At 45.8% G+C, this 25434-nt stretch overlaps 1 protein-coding gene and 1 non-coding gene across 22 annotated transcripts in view; one reads left to right on the forward strand and one right to left on the reverse strand.

The window, feature by feature from the left end:
• AFDN (afadin, adherens junction formation factor) overlaps positions 1 to 25434 on the forward strand; it is a 205062-nt gene that overhangs the window by 106317 nt on the left and 73311 nt on the right. For all 21 annotated transcript variants that reach the window (XM_029049191.2, XM_029049203.2, XM_029049210.2 and 18 more), the window contains 4 exons: positions 13602 to 13696; positions 15223 to 15485; positions 19878 to 19947; positions 22065 to 22186. In XM_029049191.2, coding sequence (XP_028905024.1) covers positions 13602 to 13696; positions 15223 to 15485; positions 19878 to 19947; positions 22065 to 22186 — 550 coding nt within the window. The remainder of the gene's footprint in view (positions 1 to 13601; positions 13697 to 15222; positions 15486 to 19877; positions 19948 to 22064; positions 22187 to 25434) is intronic.
• LOC114806284 lies at positions 24150 to 24287 on the reverse strand. The gene has a single exon (XR_003754319.1). It is a non-coding gene; the product is annotated as a small nucleolar RNA SNORA7 (small nucleolar RNA).

Here is a 25434-nt window from a genome sequence, read left to right on the forward strand (position 1 = left end):
TGCAGAGCACTGTACTGAGCGTTTGGGACAGTACAGTTCAGAGTTGATAGGCACGTTCCCTGCCCACGACGAGCTTACAGCCTAGAGGGGGAGATAGACATTAATATAAATAAAATCATTTACAACGTGTAACTTGTAGATATGTACATGAGTGCTGTGGGGAGAATACCAAATGGCCCAAGATCCAGCTGCGTAGATGACGGCAAAGAGAGAGGGAGCTGGGGAAAGAAGGCTTAACTGGGGAAAGCCTCTTGAAGGAGTTGCGACCTTGATAAGACTTTGCTTTATAAAAATAATATTATTACAGCTACTACTCAGTGCTTACCAAAATGCTCTGCACACAGTAAGCACTCAGTAAATACGACTGATTGAGTGAAAGGCGAATGTTCCTGTCGGTGCTTTTTCCACCTGAGGCTTTTGAATCCTGTTCTGCCCCACTGGGTCGGAAGGGGCTAGTATTCAAGCATCCTTATATCAACCGGCAACCCTGCAGAATATGCTTAGAGTTTGCCGATTTGATTCTATTTGGGGATTTCGTTTGGCCACGTGATCTGTGAATCAGTTCACGTTAACCTGAAAAAAAAAAAATCAACTCCTAAATAGGTGGCTGATGTACAAGTCTCAACCAGAAGAGTAGATCATCTCAGAACGATATCTAAAGTGAGACCTTCTCTTTGTGGGACCAAGGAGGGAAATCTCGAGCCTGCTCCATCTACTGAGAGGGCTTTGTTTTTTCCCACCCTAGGTGGTCTGCAGGAGGGAATAAAGTGGAGAAAACCAGTTGACTTTCACTCCCTCAGTTATTTGCCTGTCCCATGATAGGAAAGCAAACGGTTGATTCTCTCTAAGATCCATCAGTGGTGTTGATGGAGCACACACCTTGTGGAGAGCACTGAACTAAGTACTTGGGAGAGTACAAAACCACCGAGTTCGTAGACCCTGTCCAGAAGTTGCTTAAAGGCTGTAGACATCTGTCATATTATTGCAGTGCGGCCATTCCCAGTCACTGCTGTACCGTGATGGATTTGTGTAAGGTGGGGGGAAAAAAGAAGATTCCGCTATTAGCTCTGTGGTTATATTCCGTCTCTAAAACCCAGATAAGGAAGAACCATGCTGATCCCATCGTTGCTTAATTTTTTACTTCCAAACCAAGTTCGTAAAATGGACTTAATTCTCCTGGCTTTGCAAGACTCATGATGTAGAGTTCACCTGTACCGGCCTTTACGCTTATGCACGTACACAAGACACTTAGAGACCATTCCTTAGCTCGGTCGAGTGGATTGAGCATAGGCCCAGGAGTCAGAAGGACCTGGGTTCTAATGCCGACTCTGCCACTCACTTAACTGCTCTGGGCCTCAGGGACCTCATCTGTAAAATGGGGATCGAGGTTGTGAGCCCTACTTGGGACTGGGACTGTGTCCAACCTGATGAGCTTTTATCTACTCCAGAACTTAGTACGGTGCCTGGCACATACTAAGCGCTCGACAAATACTATTTTTAAAAAAAGCGTAACGATGCACTTCCAGTTTCGTATCAGACTTAGTTGTAAAAATTACCCAACGATGTTCTTGCCAAAATGGGTTTTGAAAACACACCTTGTGGCAGAACCAGTTTCAGCCTTGTTAAATCTCAAACAATCCAGGTGCTTAATTAACTTTTTTAAAAATTATCTCAATTCCCAAAACCTCGCATAATGCCATTCCCTACCTACTCCAAGTGGAATAATATGAATTAGATTGCATACTACTTGTATAGCTATTAGTATATATAATGGTATCTTCCACTTTCAAAACACAGTTTCCCAATTTGCAGACAAGCTTTATTTTTTTGTGGGCACGTGGATTATTGTAATTTCTGCAGTTCTGTGCCCATTCCCCAGTACAGCTGTAGTAATAAAAATTAAAATTATGACTTCATATAGATCCCAGATTTCCCAGTCCACAGGTTATTCCGTAGTGATGTGTTAGATGTGAAGTTGGGGACCTTGACATTTTTTTCAGACCACCCTTGATGACTTCTAGTATGTTTTAATCACAAAGTATACCAAAATGCACCCTGAAATTGTCTTCCAGTTCTCTGAAAGAGTACCTAACATACTACAAGCCAGTAAATTAGGGATTGAGATGATTGGTCTGGTAATTAACTTTTTCCCATCAATTAGTCGATCATGTTTATTGAACACTTAATGTGCGCAGAACGCTGTACTAAGTGCTTGGGAGAATACTATATAATAACAAAAGTTGTGATATTTGTTAAGCGCTTATATGTCAGGCACTGTACTAAGCAACGTGGCTTGGACACAGTGTCTGTCCCGTGTGGGGCACACATTGTCAATCCCCATTTTACAGATGAGGTGACTGAGTCCCTGAGAATTGAGATGGCTTGCCCATGGTCACACAACACACAAGTGGGCAGAGGTGGAATTAGAACCCATGACTATCTGACTCCCAGGCTTGTGCTTTATCCATTCATTCATTCATTCATTCATTCATTCATTCAATTGTATTGAGCACTTACTGTGTGCAGAGCACTGTACTAAGCGCTTGGAAAGTACAATTATCCACCACACATACGTATTCATTCAATCACATTTATTGAACGCTCACTGTGTGCAGAGCACCCTACTAAGGGCTTGGAAAGTACAGTCCGGCAACAGATAGAGGCAGTCGCTACCCAACCACGGGCTCACAGTCTCGAGGTTATATAACAGAGGTGGTAGAAATGTTCCTCGCCTAACTTTATCCCATAATTTAGGTCATTTTCAGTAAAGTGACCTCTTTTGATTTCTGTTTTCAAATGATGATCTGGGCAGTAGAATGATTCACTGAAGAGGAGGGGAGCTAGAGGCAAGTGGACCAGGACAGAAACTTCTGCAGTAGCCCAAGTGGGAGGTGACCAGAATCGGATTAGAGTTTGTGGCATTAAGTGTTGAAAGGATGAGGACTGGTCCGGGAAATACTGTGAATGAAAAGCCGACGGGGTTTAGAGGTCGGGGGTGACGAAAGGCAGGGAGGAGCAGATGATGGAAAGGTTGTTAGCAAGTCCAAGGAGGGCTTTTAGCGAAGCAGCGTGTTCTTGGTGGAAAGAGCTTGGGGTTGGGAGTCAGAGGACCTGGGTTCTAATCCCAGTTTGGCCACTTGCCCGCTTTGTGACCACGGCCAAGTCACTTCATTTCTCTGGGCCTCCGTTTCCTCATCTGTAAAGTGGAGATTAAATGTCTTTTTCCCTCTCCCATGTAGAACTTGAGCCCCATGTGGTACAGGGACTGCGCCCAACCTGATGATCTGTTTCCGCCTCAGCGCTTAACAAATGCTGTTGTTATCATTCCTATTGCCATGAATAAGAATATTAAGGGAGCCGCAGAGAAAGAGGCGTAGGGCGGTGGAGATTAGTGCACTGTGGATTGGGGTGAGGCATAGCTAGGAAGGTTTCGGGGCAGAAGTGGGAGGAGAACGGGCGAGAAGACATGGGGCGGGAGGGGACAGGTCCCCTCAGCACTGTACTCGTCCGCTCAGCTGTATATATCTTCATCACTCTATTTATTTTGTTAATGAGATGTACATCAACCCGATTCTGTTTATTTGCTATTGTTTTAATGAGATGCTCTTCCCCTTGATTCTATTTATTTCCATTGTTCTTGTCTGTCTGTCTCCCCCGATTAGACCCTAAGCCCGTCAAAGGGCAGGGACTGTATCTGTTACCGATTTGTACATTCCAAGCGCTTAGTACAGTGCTCTGCACATAGTAAGCGCTCAATAAATACTGTTGAATGAATGAATGAACCGGATCAAATTCCAGATGGCGCAGCTGGCTAGAGGCACCCGCCCCTGCCTGGCCGCCTGGGTTCCTCGCTCCCCCCGTCCCAGCGTCGGAGAGATGCCGAGGAGGCTGGTCCGGTTGGCGGACTTTCTCCAGTAGTCCCGGAGCCCGGGTGGTGTGAAGGCTTCCGGGCGGCCTCTCCTCGTACCTAGCAGATACCTGGAATTGCCTACCTTCCCCAGGCAACTGAGTTTTCTCACCAGCCACTAATACCGTTGCCATGTTGAGGAAAATGGGAAAACTCAAGCCAATCACAGTGCTTTTGGAGAACGCTTATAATAATATTAATAATTATAATTATGGTATTTGTTAAGCGCTTCCTACCTGGCGGGCACTGTAGTGAATTCCGGGGTGGATACAAACTAATCATTCCTTCAGTTGTTAGAGAAGCAGCGTGGCTCAGTGGAAGGAGCACGGGTTTAGGAGTCAGAGGTCATGGGTTCTAATCCCGGCTCCGCCACCTGTCAGCTCTGTGACTTTGGGCAAGTCACTTCCCTTCTCGGTGTCTCGGTTACCTCATCTGTAAAATGGGGATTAAGACTGTGAGCCTCACGTGAGACAACCTGATTACCCTGTATCTCCCCCAGCACTTAGAACAGTGCTCGGCACATGGTAAGCGCTTAACAAATACCAGCGTTATTATTATTGTATTTACTGATAGCTTACTGTGTACTATACTGTACAAATACCAACATTATTATTAGTATTATTATTACTAAATGCTTGGGAGAGGACAGTATAGCATCAGGCACATTCCCTGTCCACAGTGAGCTCAGAATCGGGTTGGACATTCATTCAGTAGTATTTATTTGGTCCTTACTGTGTGCAGAGCATTGTACTTAGCACTTGGACAGTACAGTTCAGCAAAAAATAGAGACAATCCCAGCCCACAATGGGCTCGCAGTCTAGAAGGTAGGAGATAGGTATCAAAACAGGTAAACGGGCATCAGTATAAATAAATAGAATTATAGATATATGCACCTCATTAATATAAATAAATAGAATTATAAAATATATGTATACACAAATGTGGTGGGAGGAGAGGGGTAGAGTGAAGGGAGCGAGTCGGGGCAATGGGGAGGGGAGCGGGACAGTCCCTGTCCCACCTGGGACTCACAGTTTCGACCCCCATTTTACAGATGAGATCACAGAGAAGTGAAATGAGTTGCCCAAGGTCACACAGCAGACAGGTGGCAGAGACAGGATTAGAACCCATGATCTTCTGATTCCCAGGCCTGAGCTCTATCCACTACGCCACACTGGTTCATGGTTTTCCTAAGGGTTTTCCTTAGGGTTTTCCTTCCAGCCGTAATACCTTAACGTGAAACCAAATGGGGACGAGAGCCGTGACCCCGTATTTCCCTCTGTGCTCCTTGGAAACATTCAGTGGCCCGTGAGTAAGCGGGCGGAGAGTCGGAGAGCTGTTTCTGCTCCCTGGCTGCCTTGCCAACCTGGAGAACAAATCATTTGTCGTTAACTCTTTGCGCCCTTGACTCTGGCCAAGGTAGAGCTCTGAAAGGGAAGGAATGTCAAGGCCCAAGCCAACCCGGGTCCTTCCGTAACCGAGCCCGACGGGTTCTGAAAACATTCAGGCCTCGCCTGTGCACGTAATGAAGTTTCTACAAAGGAGCGCCGGGGCTGATGTTTAATCGAGGCGACGCCCCTTACAATGGCTGAGGGGGCCCCCCCCCACTGTAATTGCCCAGCCAGCTCTTGAGCGGTGGAGGGGGAGCGGCGCGGTATTGGCACCGAAACACCCACTCACCCCGAAAAGTAAAGAGCAGTCCTAGGGTTCACTGAGGTAGTCCAACCTGAACTCTGCTACGGGGACTTTGGGTCATTAAGTTCATCCTCTAGATTGTAAGCTCATTGTGGGCAGGGATTGTTTCTGTTGATTGTTATGTTGTTCTTTCCCAAGCGCCAAAGTAGAGTGCTTAGTACAGTAAGTGCTCAATAAATACGACTGAGTGAATGATTTTGACCCAGAACCATAGGCCTGGTGCTTTGGGCTGACCAGAGCTTGCAGATTTTGCAAAGCTCTCTCCCCCTGTAGGCTGTAAACTCAGAGTGGGCAGGGATTCTATCTACCAAACCCATGTGGACCTGGGTTCTAATCTTGACTCCTCCGTGCATCTGCCAGACACCTTGGGCCAGTCACTGCACTTCTCTGTGCCTCACTGTCCTCATCTGTACAGCGGGGATTAAGACGGAGCCCCGTGCGGGACGTAGAGAACTTAAATACCATTAAGAAAAAGCGCCTAAAATAGATGTCTGCACACAGGATGCGCTTAATGACTACCACTGATCGATTGGCATCGAGGACCTTTTCACTTTCCCACCCAGCCCCGCGCCGGGCCGGCGCTGGCGGAACCAGGCTGAGTTGCTCAAACATCTGTCGAAGGGAGTGGAATTAGGTTCCCACCCTGAGAGCTGGGTCCAGGAGACTGAATGGATGGGAGGGGGCCGGGACCAGAGCTGGAGCCCTGCAGACTCGAGGGAACTAGACAAGATTCCTTACCAGAGTGTTCATGGCGCCCCAAAGGTTATGGCGGCCTGGCTGCATAGCACGAGGAGGTGAAGGTGGAGTGGATCTGCCCTTTCCCCCACAGCCGGAGCGGCTCACCTCACTGCCTGGTGGCAGCAGGGCCGGTGGTTTGGGTCGCAGAGTGACGAAGGGCAGGCCTGGCCCCTCCTGCTCGGACCCAAGGGCGCCCAGATCCCCACCCTTGTAGATGCCCTGCGGCAGCCGTGGCAGAGGAGGCACGGAGGAGGGTGGGAGCAACCAGGCCGGCATTCCTTTTTTCGCCCCCTAAACAAGAAGAGGTCAGAGGGCAGCGGTGGGTTCCCGGGAAGATGGGAGGCAGCTGATGTGAAGGCAGGCCAGGCAGGTGCCATTGACACTGTCCTCTTCTGGTCCTCCTCCCAGCTCTCTGGCTGCTCCTTCTCCGTCTCTTTCACGGGCTCCTCCTCTGCCTCCCACCCCCCAGTTGAGGGTGTTCCTCAAGATTCGGTTCTGGGTCCCCTTCTCTTCCCCATCTACTCCCACTCCCTTGGAGAACTCATTCACTCCCTCGGCTTCGACTTTCATCTCTATGCGGATGATTCCTAAATCTACCTCTACAGCCCCGACCTCTCTCCTCAGCATCCTCACGTTTCCTCCTGCCTTCAGGACAGCTCTACCTGGATGACATGCCAACACCTCAGACTGAACCTGTCTAAAGCAGAACTTCTCATCTTCCCTCCCAAACTCGGTCCTGGCCCTGTCTTTCCCATCACTTTAGGCAACACCATTATCCTCCCTGTCTCACAAGCCCTGTAACCCTGGCATTATCCTCGACTCATCTTCTCATAAAACCCTCGTATTCGTTGTGTCACCAAATCATGTCAGCTTTACCTTCACAACTTTACTAAAATCTGCCCTTTCCTCTCGATCCAAACTGCTTCCATGTTAATCCAGCCATTTATCCCATCTCACCTAGTTACTGCATAAGCCTCCTTGCTGACCTCCTTGCTTCCTTCTCTCCCAACTCCAGTCGTCACTTCACTCTGCTGCTCAGGTCATTTTTATACGAAATTGTTCAGTCCATGTTGCCTCACTCATCAAGAACCTCCAGTGGTTGCCCACCCGCCTCCACATCAAACAGAAATTCCTTACCATCAGCTTTAAAGCACTCAATCAGCTTGCTTCCTCCTACCTCATCTTTCTGATTTACTACTTCAGCCCAGCCAGGACACTTCGCTCCTCTAATTTCCACCTACTCACTGTACCTCCATCTCATCTATCTCACCGCTGACCCCTCGCCCACGTCCTGCCTCCGGACTGGAATTCCCCTTCGTAGCTGACAGATGATTACTCTCTAACTGTTCAAAACGTTATTGAAATCTTTTCTCTTACTCCCTCTCCCTTATGTGTCAGCTTTACACTTGGATTTCTACCCTTTATTCACCCTACCCTCAGTCCCACAGCACTTATGTACATATCTATAATTCATTTTAATGTCTGTCTTCCCCTCTAGACTCTAATCTCCTTGAGGGCAGGGAACGTGTCTACCAACTCTGTTATGTTGTACTCTCCCAGGCGCTTAGTACAGTGCTCTGCAAACTATAGGCATTCAGTAAATACTATTGATGGTTTAATATTCTGCACAGACTCCCACTCTGTGTCAAACAAACTCCTGGCTATCAACTTTAAAAAGCACTCCATCAGCTCCCCCTCTCACTTAATCACTGTCTCCTCCCTCGATATCCCATCGTGCACGCTTCATTCCTCCCAAGCCGGCCAACTCACTGAGTCCCGTTCTCACCTCTCTGCTCCCGAGTTGTTGTTCACACCCTCCCTCCTGTTTGGAACTCCCTCCACCTTGACATCCAACAGATCACCGCTCTCCCCATCATCAAAGCCCTTCCGAAATCACACTCCTCCAGGAGGTCTTTCCTGATGAAGCTCTCATCCCTTCAGCTCATCCCCATCACCAAAGCACTTGGGTTTGTAATAATTATAATAATAATGGTAATTGTTCAGCCCTTACTATGTGACAGGCACTGTACTGAGCGCTGGGCTGGATTCAAGCAAACTTAGTTGGACACAGTCCCTGTCCCAAGTGGGGCTCACGGTCTCAATCCACATTTTACAGATGAGGGAACTGAGGTACGGAGAAGTGAAATGAGTTGCCCAAGGTCACACAGCAGACAAGGGGCTGAGCTGGGATGAGAACTCATGACCTTCCAACTCCCAGCCCCGTGCTGTATCCGCTATGCTGCTTCGTGTGCGTAGGCACACGCAGACACTCACACACACAAACACATCTCCACTACATATCTTTACGCGCCATCACCCCCTCCTATCTCTAAATTATTTAAACGTCTGTCTCCGCTGCTAGATTGTCAATTCCATGAGGGCAGGGAACGTGTCCATTTCTTCTGTTGTACTCTCCCTAGGGTTTAATACAGTTCTGTTCCTTTAGTAGAGGCTCAGTTAATGCTGTTGATTTAGAGATTGAAAACACTCTCCCTGAATTACAGTTGCCGTACAGTACTCCTGAACTGTGTTTCATGGAAGAAAAGTTTCCAAGGAAAAATCAGACATCAAGACAGATGGTCATATACAAATATTAGGAAGCTATTTTTTTCATGTTTATTGTTTTACTTAATTGAATTGTACTCCCAAGTGTTTAGTACAGTGCTCTGCATACAGTAAGTGTTCAATAAATACCACTGATTTAGTGATTCCCACTGTTCTCTGTTTCCCGTGTTCTTTCTCTCATGATTTTTGCCCTTCTGATTTCATTGTGTGCCCTTTTTGATTTTGGAGAATTCTTTTCATCTTCATTTTCAGTCAAGTGTAATTTGCCTCAAATCTTGTTTACTGAAGTGTTAGTAAATGACATTTGGGAGAGGAGAGTGTATATGAAATTACAGTGATAACCAGTGTCTGGGTATCCCTCAAGGCTCAGTTCTGGGTCCCCTTCTATTCTCCATCTACAACCACTCCCTTGGAGAACTCATTTGTTCACATGGCTTCAACTGCACCTCTGTGCGGATCATTCCCAAATCGACATTTCCGGCCAAGATGTCTCTTCTTCTCTGCAGTCTCGTATTTTCTCTGCCTTCAAGACATCTATATTTGGATGTCCTGCCATCACCTCAAACTTCAGATGTAAAAAACAGAACTCCCCATCTTTCCACCCAAACCCTGTCCTCCCCAAGACTTTCCTACTGCTATAGTCGGCACCACCATCCTTCCTGTCTCACAAGCCCTTAACCTTGGCATTAGCCTTGATTCCTTTCTCTCGTTCAACCCACATATTTTTATCTATCACTACATCTCGTCAGTTCAACCTTCACAACCTGGCTAAAATCTGTCCTTTCCTCTCCATCCAAACAGCTGCCACGTTAATCCAAGCACTTATCCCATCCCGCCTTGATTACTATGTCCGTCTCTTTGATGGCCACCCTGCCTCCTGTCTCTCCTCACTCCAGTCCATACTTCAAGCTGCTCTCTGGATCTCTTTTCTACAAAACCATTCAGTCCTTGTTTCCCCACATCTTAAAAGTGGTTGCCCATCCACCTCCACATCAAACAGAACCTCCTTACCATCGGCTTCAAAGCACTCAGTCACCTTGCCCCCTTTCCTTACCGCTCTCCTATTACAACCCAGCCCACACACTTCGCTCCTCTAATACCAACCTGCGCGCTGTACCTTGATCTCGTCTATCTCGCCACCAAACTCTTGCCCAAGTCCTGCCTCGGGCCTGGAACACCCTCCCTCTTCATATCCAATAGATAATTACCCTCCCTACCTTCAAAGCCATACTGAACGCACATCTCCCCCAGGAGACCTTCCTTGACTAAGCCCTCATTTCCTCTTCTCCCACTCCCTTCTGTGACATCCTGACTTTATTCACTCCCCTGCCCCTCAGCTACATAGCGCTTGTGTACATATCCGTAATTCATTTATTTATATTAATGTCTGTCACCCCCCTAGGCTGTAAGCTCACTGTGGGCAGGAAATGTCTGTTATATTGCACTGTCCCAAATGTTTAGTACAGTGCTCTGCACATAATCAGCACTCAATAAATATGATTGATTGATATGTGCAGACAGAGTAGAGAGAAGACCCTTAGCTTTAGATGGAGCATTCTGAGAAGTGTCTATGGGCTTGGAGGGCCATCAGAGTCTCTGCTTCTATTATCAGTGGTATTTATAGAGCGTTTACTGGAGGTAGAGCATTGCATTAGGTGCTCAGGAAAGTGCAGTACAGCAGAGCTGGTAGATATGTTCCCTGCCCCCAAGGAGTTTAAGCCTAGAAGGAGAGACAGACATTACTATAAATAAATAAATTGTGGATATGTACATAAATGTTGGAAGATGCAGTGACTCCCAAGTGGTTAAAGGGTTCTTATCCCAGTGCATAGGCCATGCAGAAGGGCGAGCAGCCTGGAGAAAGAATGGCTTAGTCGGGAAAGGCCTTGTGGAGGAGATAAGATAACATTTTATAGCTTGGGCTGTGAAATTCCAAGCAAACTGTGGGCCTGTATTTTCAGAGAATCTCAGGAACATAAAACAAGAATTGCTATCAAGTCTGTAAACCTAATATGTAGTTTTGTATGGGGGTGAAGCAGACGTTTGGCAGTCATCTAATGAATTTGGTCTGTTCACATTCAGTTTTGATCATTCAGGCCTATTGCGTCATCGACTAACATTTGTGACAAAAAAATTCTAACTTGAACTTTTCTTTCTGTCCTCCCAGTCAGAATTTGCCACCAGTCCTTTCCATCACTTTGTGACATTTAGACCTGCTTTTTATAAACTGCTAATTAAATCATTATGAGGACAGTAGACTAGACATGGTCTCTAAGTAAAGGCTGGAGTAGAACTTATTTTCAAATGGGAGAAAAGTCTAGGAAAAGAAGACTTTTTTCTCTTGCTGATTCTGTGGGCTGAAATAGTGGTATTTAGTGTTTACTGTGTAGTTTTTGTAGGGTATTTGCTAAGCACCTACTGTGGGTCAAACACTGTACTGAGCACTGGGGTAGATTAGGTTGGACACGGTCCCTGTCCTGCACAGGGCTCACAGTCTAAGTAGGATGGATAATAGGAGAAGCGAGGCACAGAGAAGTTAAGTTTCTTGCCCAAGGTCACACAGCAAATATCTGGCAAAGCTGGGTTTAGATCCAAGGTTCTCTGAAACCTAGGCCCCTGCTGTATTCATTAGGCCCCACTGCTTCTCATTTTAGGCCAAGAGTAACTCAGAAATGGTTCGGGGGAAGAACTAAAGGGAGTATTTAGCTCTTTGGCCACATGGAATGTGCTCGGACAGTCCACTGCCAGGTAGACTCGATTCTCCTGTAGTGTGGAGATTACGTCTTTGAGGATTTCCTCTTTGAGGAGAACATACCTGATAGTGTATGTGTCTTTACCAGTCTTGTCTTGTCTTGTCGAGTCGTCTCCATCCAATGGCGACGCCATGGACACATCTCTCCCAGAACGCCCCATCTCCATCAACCACTGATCTGGTAGTGTATCCGTTGAGTTTCTTGGTAATAATACGGAAGTGGTTTACCTTAGCCGCCTTCCACCTAGAAAACTTGAGTCTCTGCCCTCAACTCTCTCCCATGCTGCTGCTGCCCAGCACAGGGGAGTTTTGACTTGTAGCAGATTGCCTTCCACTCACTAGCCAAGCTAGAAATGGAATGGGTTGGCCTCTACTTGACTCTCCCTCCCATAGTCGAGACTGGTTGAATATGGGAAAGTCTCCAGGTGTGACCGTGAGGGGGTCTTCACCAGTAACATGTGCTTATATCCACACAGATTTCTCCCATGAACACATCACTTTCTATTCAGATAAATGTGACACGTCAGAAGAACAATTAGCAATATCAAGTATTGATATGTGACAAATATTGAGAAGTAGCATGGCTTAGTGGATAGAGCACAGGCCTGGGATTCAGAAGGACCTAGGTTCTAATCCCTGCCCTGCCGCTTGTCTGCTGTGTGATCTTGGGCAAGTCACTTCACTTTTCTGTCCCTCAGTTACCTCATCTGTAAAATGGGGATTGACTGCGAGCCCCATGTGGGACAGGGACTGTGTCCAACCTAATTAGCTCGTATCTGGCTACCCCAGTAAAGTGCCTGTCACGTAGTAAGCACTTAAATCCCATAAAAGAATGTTTACCAGCTTTCTCTCCAAAATAGATAGTGAAAATATACTTCAGAAGAACTGAGTGCATTGCTAAGGATGCCCCGATTAGATGCTGTTGGTGGTATTGATTACATCCCACTGACAGAAGAATGCTTTAAAACCAAGTTGATAGTGGTTAACAATTCATAAAGGCTTTTATCACAGTGTTCAATCCATCGGTAGTATTTTTTGAACTCCTACTCTGTGCACTTGGGAGAATACCAAAGAGTTCACCCCTGCCTTCAAGGAGCTTAGAACGTAGTTGGGGAACAGGAGGGAAGGGGAACTGTCATAAAAAAATCGCATATAGGAAGAAGAAAATGGGAAGATGGGTATGTGGATGAGTATGTGCTTAAAAAGTAGGGTAGGTAGATGGTTAGACGCTACCGATGGAAGTCAGCAGGGAAGGTGTCCACCAACTCTGTGGTAATGTACGCTGTCAAGTGCTTAATTACAGTGCTCTGCACAGGGTACACGCTCAATAAATACCATTGATGGTAAGCGTGCAGGTGGGATGACAAAGCTGAGGGCGCTCATTGGGAAGATGTAAGAAACATTCATTAGGGAAAGCCTCCTGGAATCGGTGGGATTTTAGGAGGGTTTTTGAGGACGAAGGAAAGTTGTGCAGTGTGAATTTGAGTCAATCAATCAATTGATGTTATTTATCAAGTGCTTATGTGTGCAGAGCACCAGTGTACTAAGCACTTGGTAGAGTACAATGCAACAGAGTTGGAAGGCATGTTTCCTGCCCACAGTGAGCTTACTGTGTAGGGGGAATTTAGTCCATTTGGAGGGAGAGAGAGCTCCTAGCTGGAAGAACAGTAAGAGCAACAGGTTAGAGATGAGAGAAATGAAACCAAGATGCAAGCACAGTGTTCACATGGAGTGAAATGAATGACCCCTGTAATGAGAAATGATTTTTTAAATAATTATATAATTTGTATCAGATTTAAAAAAAAAATTGAAATTACCTTTAGCATTATTTCTCAGAAGATAATTTTGGGTTTTATTCAATCATAAGAGTGACAACATGAGGATAATGATGGGTTTTTGTTGTTTGTTTGTTTTTTTACTGGAATTCTTTCTATTCATCCTCCACAGATGGTTCTGACTCGAGAGATAAACCTAAACTTTACCGGCTGCAGCTAAGCGTTACTGAAGTTGGAACAGAAAAATTTGATGACAATTCGATTCAGGTGAGGAAAAGGGGTTTTGAATTTTGCGGTTTTGCTTATACTCCTAGCATCCAAACAAAGAATATACCATTGAAATATTAATAACACCAATCCTGTGGCTGTGTGAATCCAAAATACATAAGAAAACCCTCCTGCTATCATTTTATGGGTGATTACTTGAACTTAAGTATCGAAAGAGCCCATCAGGTGTAAGTTTGGACACAAATATAGTCTCATATGAGCCATTGGGTCACGTCCTCTGTTATACTAGGAGAGAAAATGTGGTGATTGTATGTGTAATTGAGCAGTTAATTAGAATGGAAAATCTGTGGAGTAATTATGATTTTAAGACCCACTGTGCCTCAGACAGAATTATACACTTCAGCCGAACACAAATATGCAAGAAGAGTAGAATGTATTTTCACTGCAGGTTTAAAATGGGTGTCAGATTCAGTATTGTGTTTATTACTGAAAAACCATGAACAATATATGTAAGTGAACACCTTGTTGTTCTAAAGATCTGGGTTCTAATCCTGGTCCCACCTATTGCATACCATGTGACTTTGGACAAGTCCCTTAGTTTCTGTGTCTCAGTTTTGCCGTATCATATACTAGGGATTAGATGGCTGTTCTCATCTCCCATACGCTAAGAACCCCAAAAGGGACAGGGGTCAGTTCGTCGTATCTGTTTGTATTGAATCTCTGCTAGCGTTTAGCACAGTTCTCAGCACAAAGTAAATACATAATAAAATATTCCAATTATTATTATTTCATTACTGTTGGGGAGAAAAATTCTAGCAGCAACAGCTGTTGGAAATTTATCATCATCAGTAGTATTTATGTGCAGAGCATTGTACTAAGCGCTTGGGAGAGTGCATTGGAATGTTTCCTGCCCAACACAAGCTTACAGTCTAGAAGGGGAAACAGACATAAATTTAAATAAGTAATTTATAATACGTAAATTATAGATATGTGCATAAATGTCGTTGGGGTTGAAGGTGAGCCAAACATCGAATGCCCAAAGATCACAGAACCAAGCGCGTAGATGACACAGAAGGGAGAGAAAGCCAGGGGAAAGAGGGCTTAATCAGAGAAGGTTTCTTGGAGAAGATGTAATCTTAATAAGGCTTTGAAGGTGGAGAGAGTGATGGTCTGGCAGATGTGGAGGGGGAGGGAGTTCCAGGCCAGGAGGAGGATGTGGGTAAGGGGTCAGTGGTGAGATAGACGAGATGAGGGCACAGCTAGAAAGCTGAAAGTAGAGGAGTGGAATATGCAGGCTGGGCTGTAGTAGGAAATCAGTGAAGTGAGGTAGGATGGGATGAGATGACTGAGTGCTCTGAAGCCAGTCGTAAGGAATTTCTGTTTAATGTGGCGGTGGATGGGCAACCACTGGAGGTTTTTAGGGAGTGGGGACTGAACATTTTTTTTTTAAAATGATCTGTGCAGCAGAGTGAAGTAAGGACTGGAGTGGGGAGAGGCAGAAGGCAGGGATGTATGTTTAATCACGCATAGAGATTTAGGTTTGTTTTTCCCGGTTCTGTTTTCAGCTCTTTGGCCCAGGGATACAGCCTCACCACTGCGACCTGACTAACATGGACGGAGTGGTCACAGTAACGCCAAGAAGTATCGACGCCGAAACGTTCGTGGAAGGCCAACAGATCTCGGAGACTACGATGCTGCAGAGTGGCATGAAGGTTCAGTTTGGATCATCTCATGTGTTCAAATTTGTGGATCCCAGCCAGGACCACATCATTGCCAAAAGACCTATGGACGGCGGCCTCATGGTGAAAGGCCATAGGCACAAGCCCGGGTAAGTCCCAGGGACAACAAGCCTTGCTAAATGGACCACTTAACCATTGCAGGGAAGTCGTTAGAATCAACTCGACACCCTTGGTCTTTTTTTAGTTTTTCTAATTTTTGGTTTTCGTACTTCTCTTAGTCGTATTTACTGAGCGCTTACTGTGTGCAGGGTACAGAGCGCTTGGGAGAGTACAGTATAACCAAGTAACAGACACTTTCCCTACCTACAACGAGTGTAGAGTCTCGAGTGGGAGACAGACATTAAATAAATAAAATTACAGATTATGTACATAAGTGCTGTGAGGCTGGGAAAGGCGATGAATAAAGGGAGCAAGTCTGGGCGACGCAGAAGGGAGTGGGCCGGACGCGGAAGGAAAGGAGGCCTTAGTCGGGGAAGGCCTCTTGGAGGTGATGTGCCTTCAATAAGGCCCCGAAGTCAGGGAGAGTATCTTAAAACCTTGATGCAACTGCCACTTGTCAGCTGTGTGACTGTGGGCAAGTCACTTCTCTGTACCTCAGTTACCTCATCTGTAAAATGGGGATTTAGACTGTGAGCCTCACGAGGGACAACCTGATTACCCTGTATCTCCTCCAGTGCTTAGAACAGTGCTCTGCACATAGTAAGCGCTTAACAGATACCAACATTATTATTATTATTAGTCTTGATGAGGAAGAGGCTGCAAGGAAAGGTGGGGGCTCAGGGGAGGGTCCACCCCCTCTCCCCACACACCCACTCAGTGATCCCACTTTCCCTCTAGTCGGCAGCTCTGGGATTGAAGCCCGGTCAAATGCCCTGCTGCTTCACTGAATTTCTTTGTAATACTTCACATGTCAACTTTTTAGGGATTTTTCTAGTAGTCAAGATATTTCTTATCTACTGAATGCAGTGCACTGTGGTGAGCTCTGGGGAAGAGTCAGTCAATCCACGGAATTTACTGAGTGCTTATATTGTGCAGAGCCCTGGACTAAACATTTGGGAAAGTACACTACAATAGAGTTAGTCGACGCTGTCACTGCCCCTGAGGACCTTACAGTCCACAGGGCAAGACAGACATTAAAATAAATTGTCTTATGCCGTCGAGTCGTTTCCGACCAATAACCACACCACGGACACGTCTCTCCCAGAATGCCCCGCTGTCCACCTGCATCCATTCTCGTAGTGGATCCAAAGAGTTTTCTTGGTAAAAAGACGGAAGTGGTTTACGATTGCCTCCTTCCAGGAGGTAAACTCGAGTCTCTGCCCTTGACTCTCTCTTAGCCAGCGTGGGTGAATTTTGACTTGTAGCAGATTGCCTTCCACTTGCTAGCCACTGCCCAAGCTAGGAATGGAAAGGATAGGCCTCTGCTTGGCTCTCCCTCCTGCGGCCAAGGCAGGCAGAGTACTGGAAAATCTCCAGGTACAACCCCGAGAAAGGTAAAATAAATTACAGAGGGGAAATTGCAGAGTAGGAGAATATATGTGTGATATATATATATATATATATATATATATATATATACACACACATACACTTGTGTGTTGTGGGGCTATGGATGGAATTATTGTCATAGTCCTTAAGGAGTCCATAACCAGAGGCCTAGGTGACAGAAAAGGGAAGATAGGAGGCAATGAGAGCTTCGTCAGGGAAGGCCTCTTGGAAGAGATGGGATTTTTAGAAGGGTTTTGAAGGCGGGTAGAGGAGTGGACTGTCAGATATGAAGCGAGAGAGTGCCAGGCCAGAAAGAGGATGTGAATAAGGGGTTGGTGACGAGATGGACAGGATTGAGATACAGAGAGTAGGTCGGTGAAGAGTAACCTAGTGTCGTACGGACCGGAGCGGGGAGAGAAAGGAGGTAGGAAGTTCAGCAGAGAGAACAGTGTGGTAGTCAAGACAGAAATAAGTGCTTGGACCAGCATGGTAGCAGTTTGGAGGGAGAGGAAACAAAGAAAAGGTGCACTTCCCACCCAAAAGGAGCCTGCATTCTAACAGATGAAACACAAGTATTTACAATCAGTGGATTCAGCGTAAATACAATTGGATGTTCATGCAAATATGCACAAATGCTGAGGAGGTAAAGGCAAGAAACAGCCGAAAGGCTGGTTAGATTTCACCACAGTTGATTAGTATTCCCTGATAATTAATCAGGGGACACTTGTTGGGGAAGTCATTTTTAGGGAGGTTTTGACACGGGGTGGAAATAAGCTGCAGCTTAAATAACAGTGATGATAATTGCGGTCTCTGTTAAGCGCTTACTATGTGCCAGAAGCTGTACTAAGCCCTTTGAGTACAAGCAAATCGAGTTGGACAGTCCCCGTCCCACATGGGACTCACACTTTTAAGCCCCGTTTTACAGATGAGGTAACTGAGGCACAGAGAAGTTAAGTGACTTAGCCAAGAGCTTGTTAGGGTGGAGGGCTTAGAGGATGGAGGCGACATTCCTGCTGCTTCAATTTTTCCCAGTGACAGCGGGTACCACTGCCATGGATTCAATCAATCAGTGATATTTATTGAGCGCTTACACTGGACTAGGCGCTTAGGAGAGTCCAGTACAGTAGAGTTGGTAGACGCCATCCCTGTCCTCAAGGAGCTGACAGCTTACATATCTTGCCTTGCCTTGCCTCCCTCTCTCCCTCCTCCCTTGCTTTTAAATGCTTTGATCCTGTCAGCCCTGTTCCTTCTGCTCACCCCTTCTGGTAAGAATCGATTTTTCCTTTCCACCCTGACTTGGAAGGAGGAGAGGACCGAGATCCGGCCGATACGGAGGATACCCATTACTCCTTCAGCTAAAATATCAATGCTTTCTGAAGAGGGCTGGTTTAACGAGAGAGATCCTATTTCTTTTGTGCTGCGAGCCAGGAAACCGGGCCACTCTGGGCTGTCGCTAACCAAATGTTGCTAGGATTTTCTTTTCCTTGATCACCATCCTGTATTTTCACTCGCCTCACTTGCTTAAAATGATGACGCTCTCCCAAAGCAGATCTCATCTTGAGTTAATTATTGCACCATAATTTTCCTTACCGATTTCCATTTCAGAAGGCTGGGGGGTTTGTGTGGTCTCAAAATTCAAAGGTTTTGTCTGCCAGAGCTTTCTTTCCTATACTTTGGCCCAAACTGTTCAGACTAGAATATCGGCTGGTACGTTACTATTAAGCTTTCATTTAAAAAATCGGTTCTGCTTTCAGTTGTGATAACCAAAACTAAGTATACATTTATTTGTTTATCTAATCAGGTTCCTATAAAGGAGTCTCACTTAGTTTTTTAATGAAAACTTAGGGTTTTTTTAATAAAACTTTTTTTTGTTAGTTTTTGTAATAAAACTAAGTGTGGAGGGAAATTTCAGACTCACCTAAAGCAGCGTGGCTTAGTGAAAAGAGGATGGGCTTGGGAGTCAGAGGACGTGGATTCTAATTCCGACTCCGCCACTTGTCTGCTCTGTTACCGTGGGCACGCCACTTACTCTGGGCCTCAGTTACCTCATCTGTAAAATGGGATTTTTACAGATCCCACAGTCCTAACTGTGAACCCCACATGGGACAACCTGATTACCTTGTCTCTAGCCCAGTGCTTAGAATACAGCTTGGCACATAGTAAGTGCTTAACAAATACCATAATAATAATTATTATTACTTATGCAGTTGAGTTTGAATCCCTTCAGCAGTTAGATTTTCACCCAACCCCTACAGCACTTAAGTCCATTCCGTTTGTAATTTAATTTTAACATCTGTCTCCTCTTCTAGTTCATAGATCCTCATGGACAGGGATAATAATAATAATGATAATGTTGGTATTTGTTAAGCGCTTACTATGTGCAGAGCACTGTTCTGAGTGCTGGGGTAGATATAGGGTAATCAGGTTGTCCCACATGAGGCTCACAATCTTAATCCCCATTTTACAGATGAGGGAACTGAGGCACAGAGAAGTTAAGTGACTTGCCCACAGTCACACAGCTGACAAGTGGCAGAGCTGGGATGGTCTGCTTAATTTATTGTACTCTCCCAAGTGTGTAGAACAGTCCTCTGCACACAGTAAGCCCTCAATAAATACCGTTGATTCATTTATAAGTATTGGGAGTTAGATAATGAAGCAGCATGGCTTAGTGGGTTAGCATGGGCCCTGGGGGTCAGAAGGACCTGGGTTCTAATTCTGGCTCTGCCGCTTGTCTGCTGGGTGAACTTGGGGCAAGTCATTTAACTTCTCTCTGACTCAGTTGCTTCATCTGTAAAATGGGTTAAAGAGTGTTAATCCTATGAGGGACAGGGATCGTATCCAATCTGATTAACTTGTATCATTCCCAGTGCTTAGAACAGTGCTTGGCACATAGTAAGCGCTTAAACAAGTATCATAATGATTGTTATTATTATCCATTCTGTCTTGTTCTTAGAAGTTACCGAGACTCCAATTTTTGTCTTTCTCTTTCCTAGAATTGTTCAGGAAACCACCTTTGACCTGGAAGGAGATGTTCACAGTGGAATAGCATTGGCAGTAAGCAAGGTGCGTCTCATTTTTTAAAAACATTCGATTAAAAAAAAAATACACAAGCCTTGAAAATTGCCCTAAAACTCATTCCTTTGATGATCTGGTATTTCAAAGATTTTTTCAACTCTGGGAGTTAATGTTTTAATTTCTGCCTGTTCCAAGGTTCCAGGGACCAAAACCCATTGTGATCAGTGATACGAATGAATCATGTTTTCCTGTGACATTTCTAAGGAACTTTATAATGACCTTTCTTTGTCATGGTGTCATCATCCCGGGAAAAAACAGGCAGTGTTTTTTAACTTGCTCTTCAGGCCTTTTATCCTACCAGAGCTTTTCTTAGGGTTAAATTTCCCAAAACTTGGTCTGTAAGAAATGTTCCATTGGAAGTTCACACCCTAAAGCTGTGGTTTAGACTAGGGACACAATCCATGGTCTGGATACCTTGGACTATGTTAGGAATGTTGTTTTGCCACCATTGTAGCATTTTCTGTCTGGTCATGATACCGAGTAAATATCGGAACAATCACTTTCTTTCCCTGGGTAAAAGGGAGAAATAGAAATAAGAAGAGGAAACCCCAGATCCAAGTCGAGAATATGCGATGGTGTTGACTGTAATCGGATATTGTTGTTGGAGTGTGGAAATATCACTGGGACCGTTCAGTAAATTGTCCCTTTATGAATATTCCTGGATTCCCAAGAGCTTGCGATAAATAAAAATATTGCATTCCCATTTTTTTTTTTTTTTGGCCTTTTATTATTCAAAGGCCAACCCTTAGGTGAATTCATGCTGCCAGGAGGTTTAGCTTGAGTGAGGTTTAGTACAGTTAGGAGCCCCTGGACAATTTTCAGATGTAAAAAGTCTTACCATTTACAGTATGTTTTAGGATTTGTTTTAGATAATGTGGAGCAGGATTTTTATTTTATCCTGCATAGACCAGTCCTGTACAGAATTGGTAAAGAAGGAACTATGATGTTTTCCCATCATTAAAAGCCAAACATTTATGGAATTTACTTGCATAAGAGCTCTGTATTTCTGCCCAATTTTTGCAACCCCGAAACAGGGGAGGGATTCATGGGGTGGGGGCAGGGGGAGGAATTAAGTGCAGCAGTAAGGGGAACAGGAGGAAAGGGAAGGTAAGGAGGGGAGAGGAAAGAGAATGGTAGGCTCGCATTTGTAAATTGCCCTCTCACAAATGCTGCATGCAATAGGCCCTGGTAATCCCTCCATCCTGCCTCCCTCCTCCCTTCCTCTCTTTTCCTTTCGCTTCCCGGGCTTCCCGCTCCCCAAAAGCTCTGACCCACCCCTCTTCCTACCCCAGCATGCGGGAGCGCTTTTCAGAAGAGATGGCTTGATAGCACCAGCCTGTGTCCACCAGTCATTCTGACCCCTCCTCTCTTTTTATTCCAGCGTGCGTGCATAAATCATCATTTCTATTCCCCTCAGAAAGCAGGGGTAGAAAGGGTGGAACTGTGGGATGGATGCAAGTATGTGAGAAAATACATATGACAGAAATCATCAGTACTGTGAAGCACACTTTGTGTCCCATGGTTAATATTTGTAGATGCGTGGGGAACTTGTTTCAAATTACTTGGTGGTTCTAGGAGGATTGATAGGATCTTGCTAATGCAGGACCAGGTCATTAGCAGATGCAGTCTTTTCTCTGTGATGATTTAAGGACACCCTCGCTCTAGTTAGCGAGGTGCCTCAAGCCCTCCAGATACAAAGCCCCCAGAATGGTAGCCTGTGATTCTGTCGGTAGGTCCCGATGTCGGAGTCTCCAGGAGAGAGAGACTGGCGTTAAATATTCCCCCCCTAAAACCCTGGAACCGGCCACTAAACCTTAAATAAGGGGCTGGAAGAAACTAGGGGGCATTTGGCTGGGAAAACCGCAGCGGTCTGTTGTCTTTTGGAGCTCTTGGCTCCGTCACTGTGGATCAGCACACCTGCTGCATTGCTGTATTCTTTTCCGGACTGCGTCCCCCACCTCTCCGCATCCCCCTCCCTCCCCCGCCTCCCTTCCCGTCCCTTTTCGGCAGCCTTTTGTCGGCGCTCCGGCCGCAGCGATGACCGCGAGGCTCGGCAGGTCTGGCAGGCGGTGAGTTAAACGCGCTCTCTTCTCGCCTTGGGTTAGAGCACCTCCAGACTGGATAGCGACCCGGCGTCGACGGCATCCAGCACGGCAGCAGAACGAGGGATGGTGAAGCCAATGATCAGAGTCGAACAGCAGCAAGATTACCGCAGGCAGGAAGCCAGGTAGGGAATCGACAGCCTCGGGAACCAAAAGGATCCAGCGTCCCTGGGGTTTGCCTGTTTGTTTTTAAAGGCTCGCGGGAAATATTTGAAAAAAAATTCACTCTCATTCCTTTGGAATTGAGTGTATTTTAACAAAGACCAAGTGTGAGAGAAACGTCTCTCTTAAATGGGTCACCCGTTATCGCACACGACACCCTAACATAAAAAATGCCTGGCTCCCGTAAGATTTCCGCCTTGGTGCAATTTCAGACTTGGGAGAAAATATCCATCTCACCTGATTTTCGGTATAGAGAGTGCCAGCCCTTTTCGTTTTTAAAAGCCGTTCTCTACGGCAAGGTGAAGGGAAGGTTAGAACATCGTTCCGTCGCCTCTCGGAGCACGTCTCCAAATTGTTAATGCCTTGTTTACGATGAAGGGGGTGCGCGGGGGAATTTTGATTCAACCGGCATCGTTGGCCGAGCACGATAGTGACCGAACGCTGCTGGTTTGTCGCTTAGGTAAGTGCAGTGGGGATAGGGGAACAGAACCTAGATATCGGGAATTCAAAGCTCCTTTCCAGAGGGGCTGAATTCAGGATTTGGGTCCGGATATTCAGAGTTGAATATTTACTGAGCGTCTGATCAGGCGTCTCTGCCTGTCCCCTTTCACGAATCAAAAATTCAATGTTGACCCACCGACAGAGTCCTCTCTTTCTACTCCTGCTCTTTGAGGGGGATAGAAATGACGACTTGTGATTAGTGACAGAATAGTTCGGGGGGACAGCCTCGGGCCATTAAGGCTTCCGTTCTGAAATGCGTCCCTACATGCTGGGGAGGGAAGAAAGGAGGGTTGGAGCACTGAGGAGAGGGAGACAGTTGCCTGTAATGAATTGCCTAAGGTCATTCGTCCAGTGAGGTGACCGAAGATGGAGACATAATCGTTTCGTTTCCCGACTTCCAGAAGAGGGCACCGCATATTACAAGATTCTCATTGGGATCTGGAAATAGACCGTAAATATATAGATTCGGCTTAGAACTACAGGTTTGCGTATTGCTTTGGTGGGGGGCGAGGGGGTTGTTAGTTTTCAAGGAATTTTTTCCAGCCACTTTCATAAATAATCCAAATGAAGTGACTTTCCCTCCAAAGATTGACTCTGAAACGTAAATTTGCTCTTTTAAAATTTTTAGGCATGTAGACGTACCTTTCCAGCCAGACGGAACGCTAAAATACTGTGTTCATGATTTCCATTCGTTCCATGGGCGTGAACCAAAAATATCCATATGTAATTGGTCACGCTGCTAGAGTATTCAGTGTGGGGTTTTTTTAGGTGAGTAAATGTGAGAACGTGCAACGACTTACATACGTGGATCGATAGCAAAGATGAGGATTTTTCAGTTGTGGGAAGCAGCGTGGCGTAATGGATAAGAGCGTGGACCTGGGAGTCAGAAGGTCGTGGGTTCTGATCTCAGCTCTTCCACTTGTCTGCTGTGCGGCCTTGGACGAGTGACCTCCCTTCTCTGGGCCTCAGTTCCCTCATCTGTAAAATGGGGATTAAGACTGTGAGACCTAAGTGGGTCAGGGATTGTGTCCAACTCAACTATCTTGTAATCTACCCCAGCGCTTAGAACAGTGCCTGGCACATGGTAAGTGCTTAACAAATACCATCATCATCAATACATAAGGCCGAGATGAAACAGGAGTGGGATTTTCAAAATCCTGAAGGGTTGAGACTGATGTAAGCCCTTATGAGCAGGGAATGTGTCTCGTCTTACTCAGTTGTGTTGTTTCTGACCCATAGTGACTCCATGGACACATCTCTTCCAGAATGTCCCACCTCCACCTGCAGTCATTCTGGTGGTGGATCCATAGTTTTCTTGGTAAACCTATGGAAGTGGTTTACCGTTGCCTCTTTCCGTGTGGTAAACCTGAGTCGCCAACCTTGACTCTCTCCCGTGCCGCTGCTGCCCAGCACAGGGGAGTTTTGACTTGTAGCAGATTGCCTTCCACTCGCTAGCCACTGCCCAAGCTAGGAGTGGATTGGGTAGGCCTCTGCTTGACTCTCCTTCCTGTAGCTGAGACCGGCAGAGTCCTGGAAACCCTCCAGGTGCCATCCTGAGAGGGGAGAGAATGTGTCTACCAACTCTGATATATTGTCCTCTCCCAAGCGCTCAATAAATGCCATTAATTGGTTGATAGATTGTTGATGAGCACAGGGTTCTTGTACACCAGATCCCACACCCTTAAGGGTCAAAGGGCCACCCATTAAAGGTTAAAAGGGATAAGCTTACGGCAAACCAAGTGAACCCTTTTTGTTAGCGCTGAAAGTGCGCAGGACCAAAGTATCGAAAGATCAGAGCGGGATCCAAATGAATTAAATGGGAAGAGACCCTTATCGAATTCCTCTAAGGAAATCAAGTATATAGAGGGCAAAGTTACGGATAGGTAGGGTGGGCTTTCCGTAGGCCTTAGGATGGATGTTTATTCATTCAGTCTTAATTATTGAGCACTTACTGTGTGCAGAGCACTGTACTAGGCACTTGGGAAAATACAACAATAAACAGTGACATTCCCTGCCCACAACACACTACAGAAGCAGCGTAGCTTAGTGGAAAGTGCACGGGCTTGGGAGTCAGAGGTCGGGGGTTTTAATCCCAGCTCTGCCACTTATCAGCTGTGCAACTGGGGGCAATTCACTTAACTTCTCCGTGCCTCAGTTACCTCATCTGTAAAATGGGGATTAAGACCGTGAGCCCCATGTGGGACAACCTGATTATCTTGCATCTACCCCTGTGCCTAGAACATTGCTTGGCACATAGTAAGTGCTTAACAAATACCATCATTATTATTGTAGTCTAGAGGACATGTAAAGGAAGACAGTCATTCCCCAGGTCCTCCAAGCATCTAGTTGCCCCTTGTAGAGTCTAAGAATAATAATTAATAGTTATGTTATTTGTTGAGCACTTCATGCGTCCCAGATACTGTAGTAAGCACTGGGGTGAATTCAAGCGAATCAGGTTGTCACAGACCCTTTCTCAAAAGGGGCTCACAGTCTCAATCCCCATTTTGCAGATAGGGAACTGAGGCATAGAGAAGTGAAGTGACTCGCCTAAGGTCATACGGCAGATAGGTGATGGAGCCAGGATTAGAACCCATGACCTCCTGACTCCCAGGCCCATGATTTGTCCACTGTCCCATGGTGCTTCTCGGTATAGGTCAGAATAAATCTAACCTCGTTAACACATTTTGCTTGGACATTTGTACACACATTT

The sequence above is a fragment of the Ornithorhynchus anatinus genome, chromosome 21 (genome assembly GCF_004115215.2).
Source record: "Ornithorhynchus anatinus isolate Pmale09 chromosome 21, mOrnAna1.pri.v4, whole genome shotgun sequence".
Taxonomy (NCBI): Eukaryota; Metazoa; Chordata; class Mammalia; order Monotremata; family Ornithorhynchidae; genus Ornithorhynchus; species Ornithorhynchus anatinus.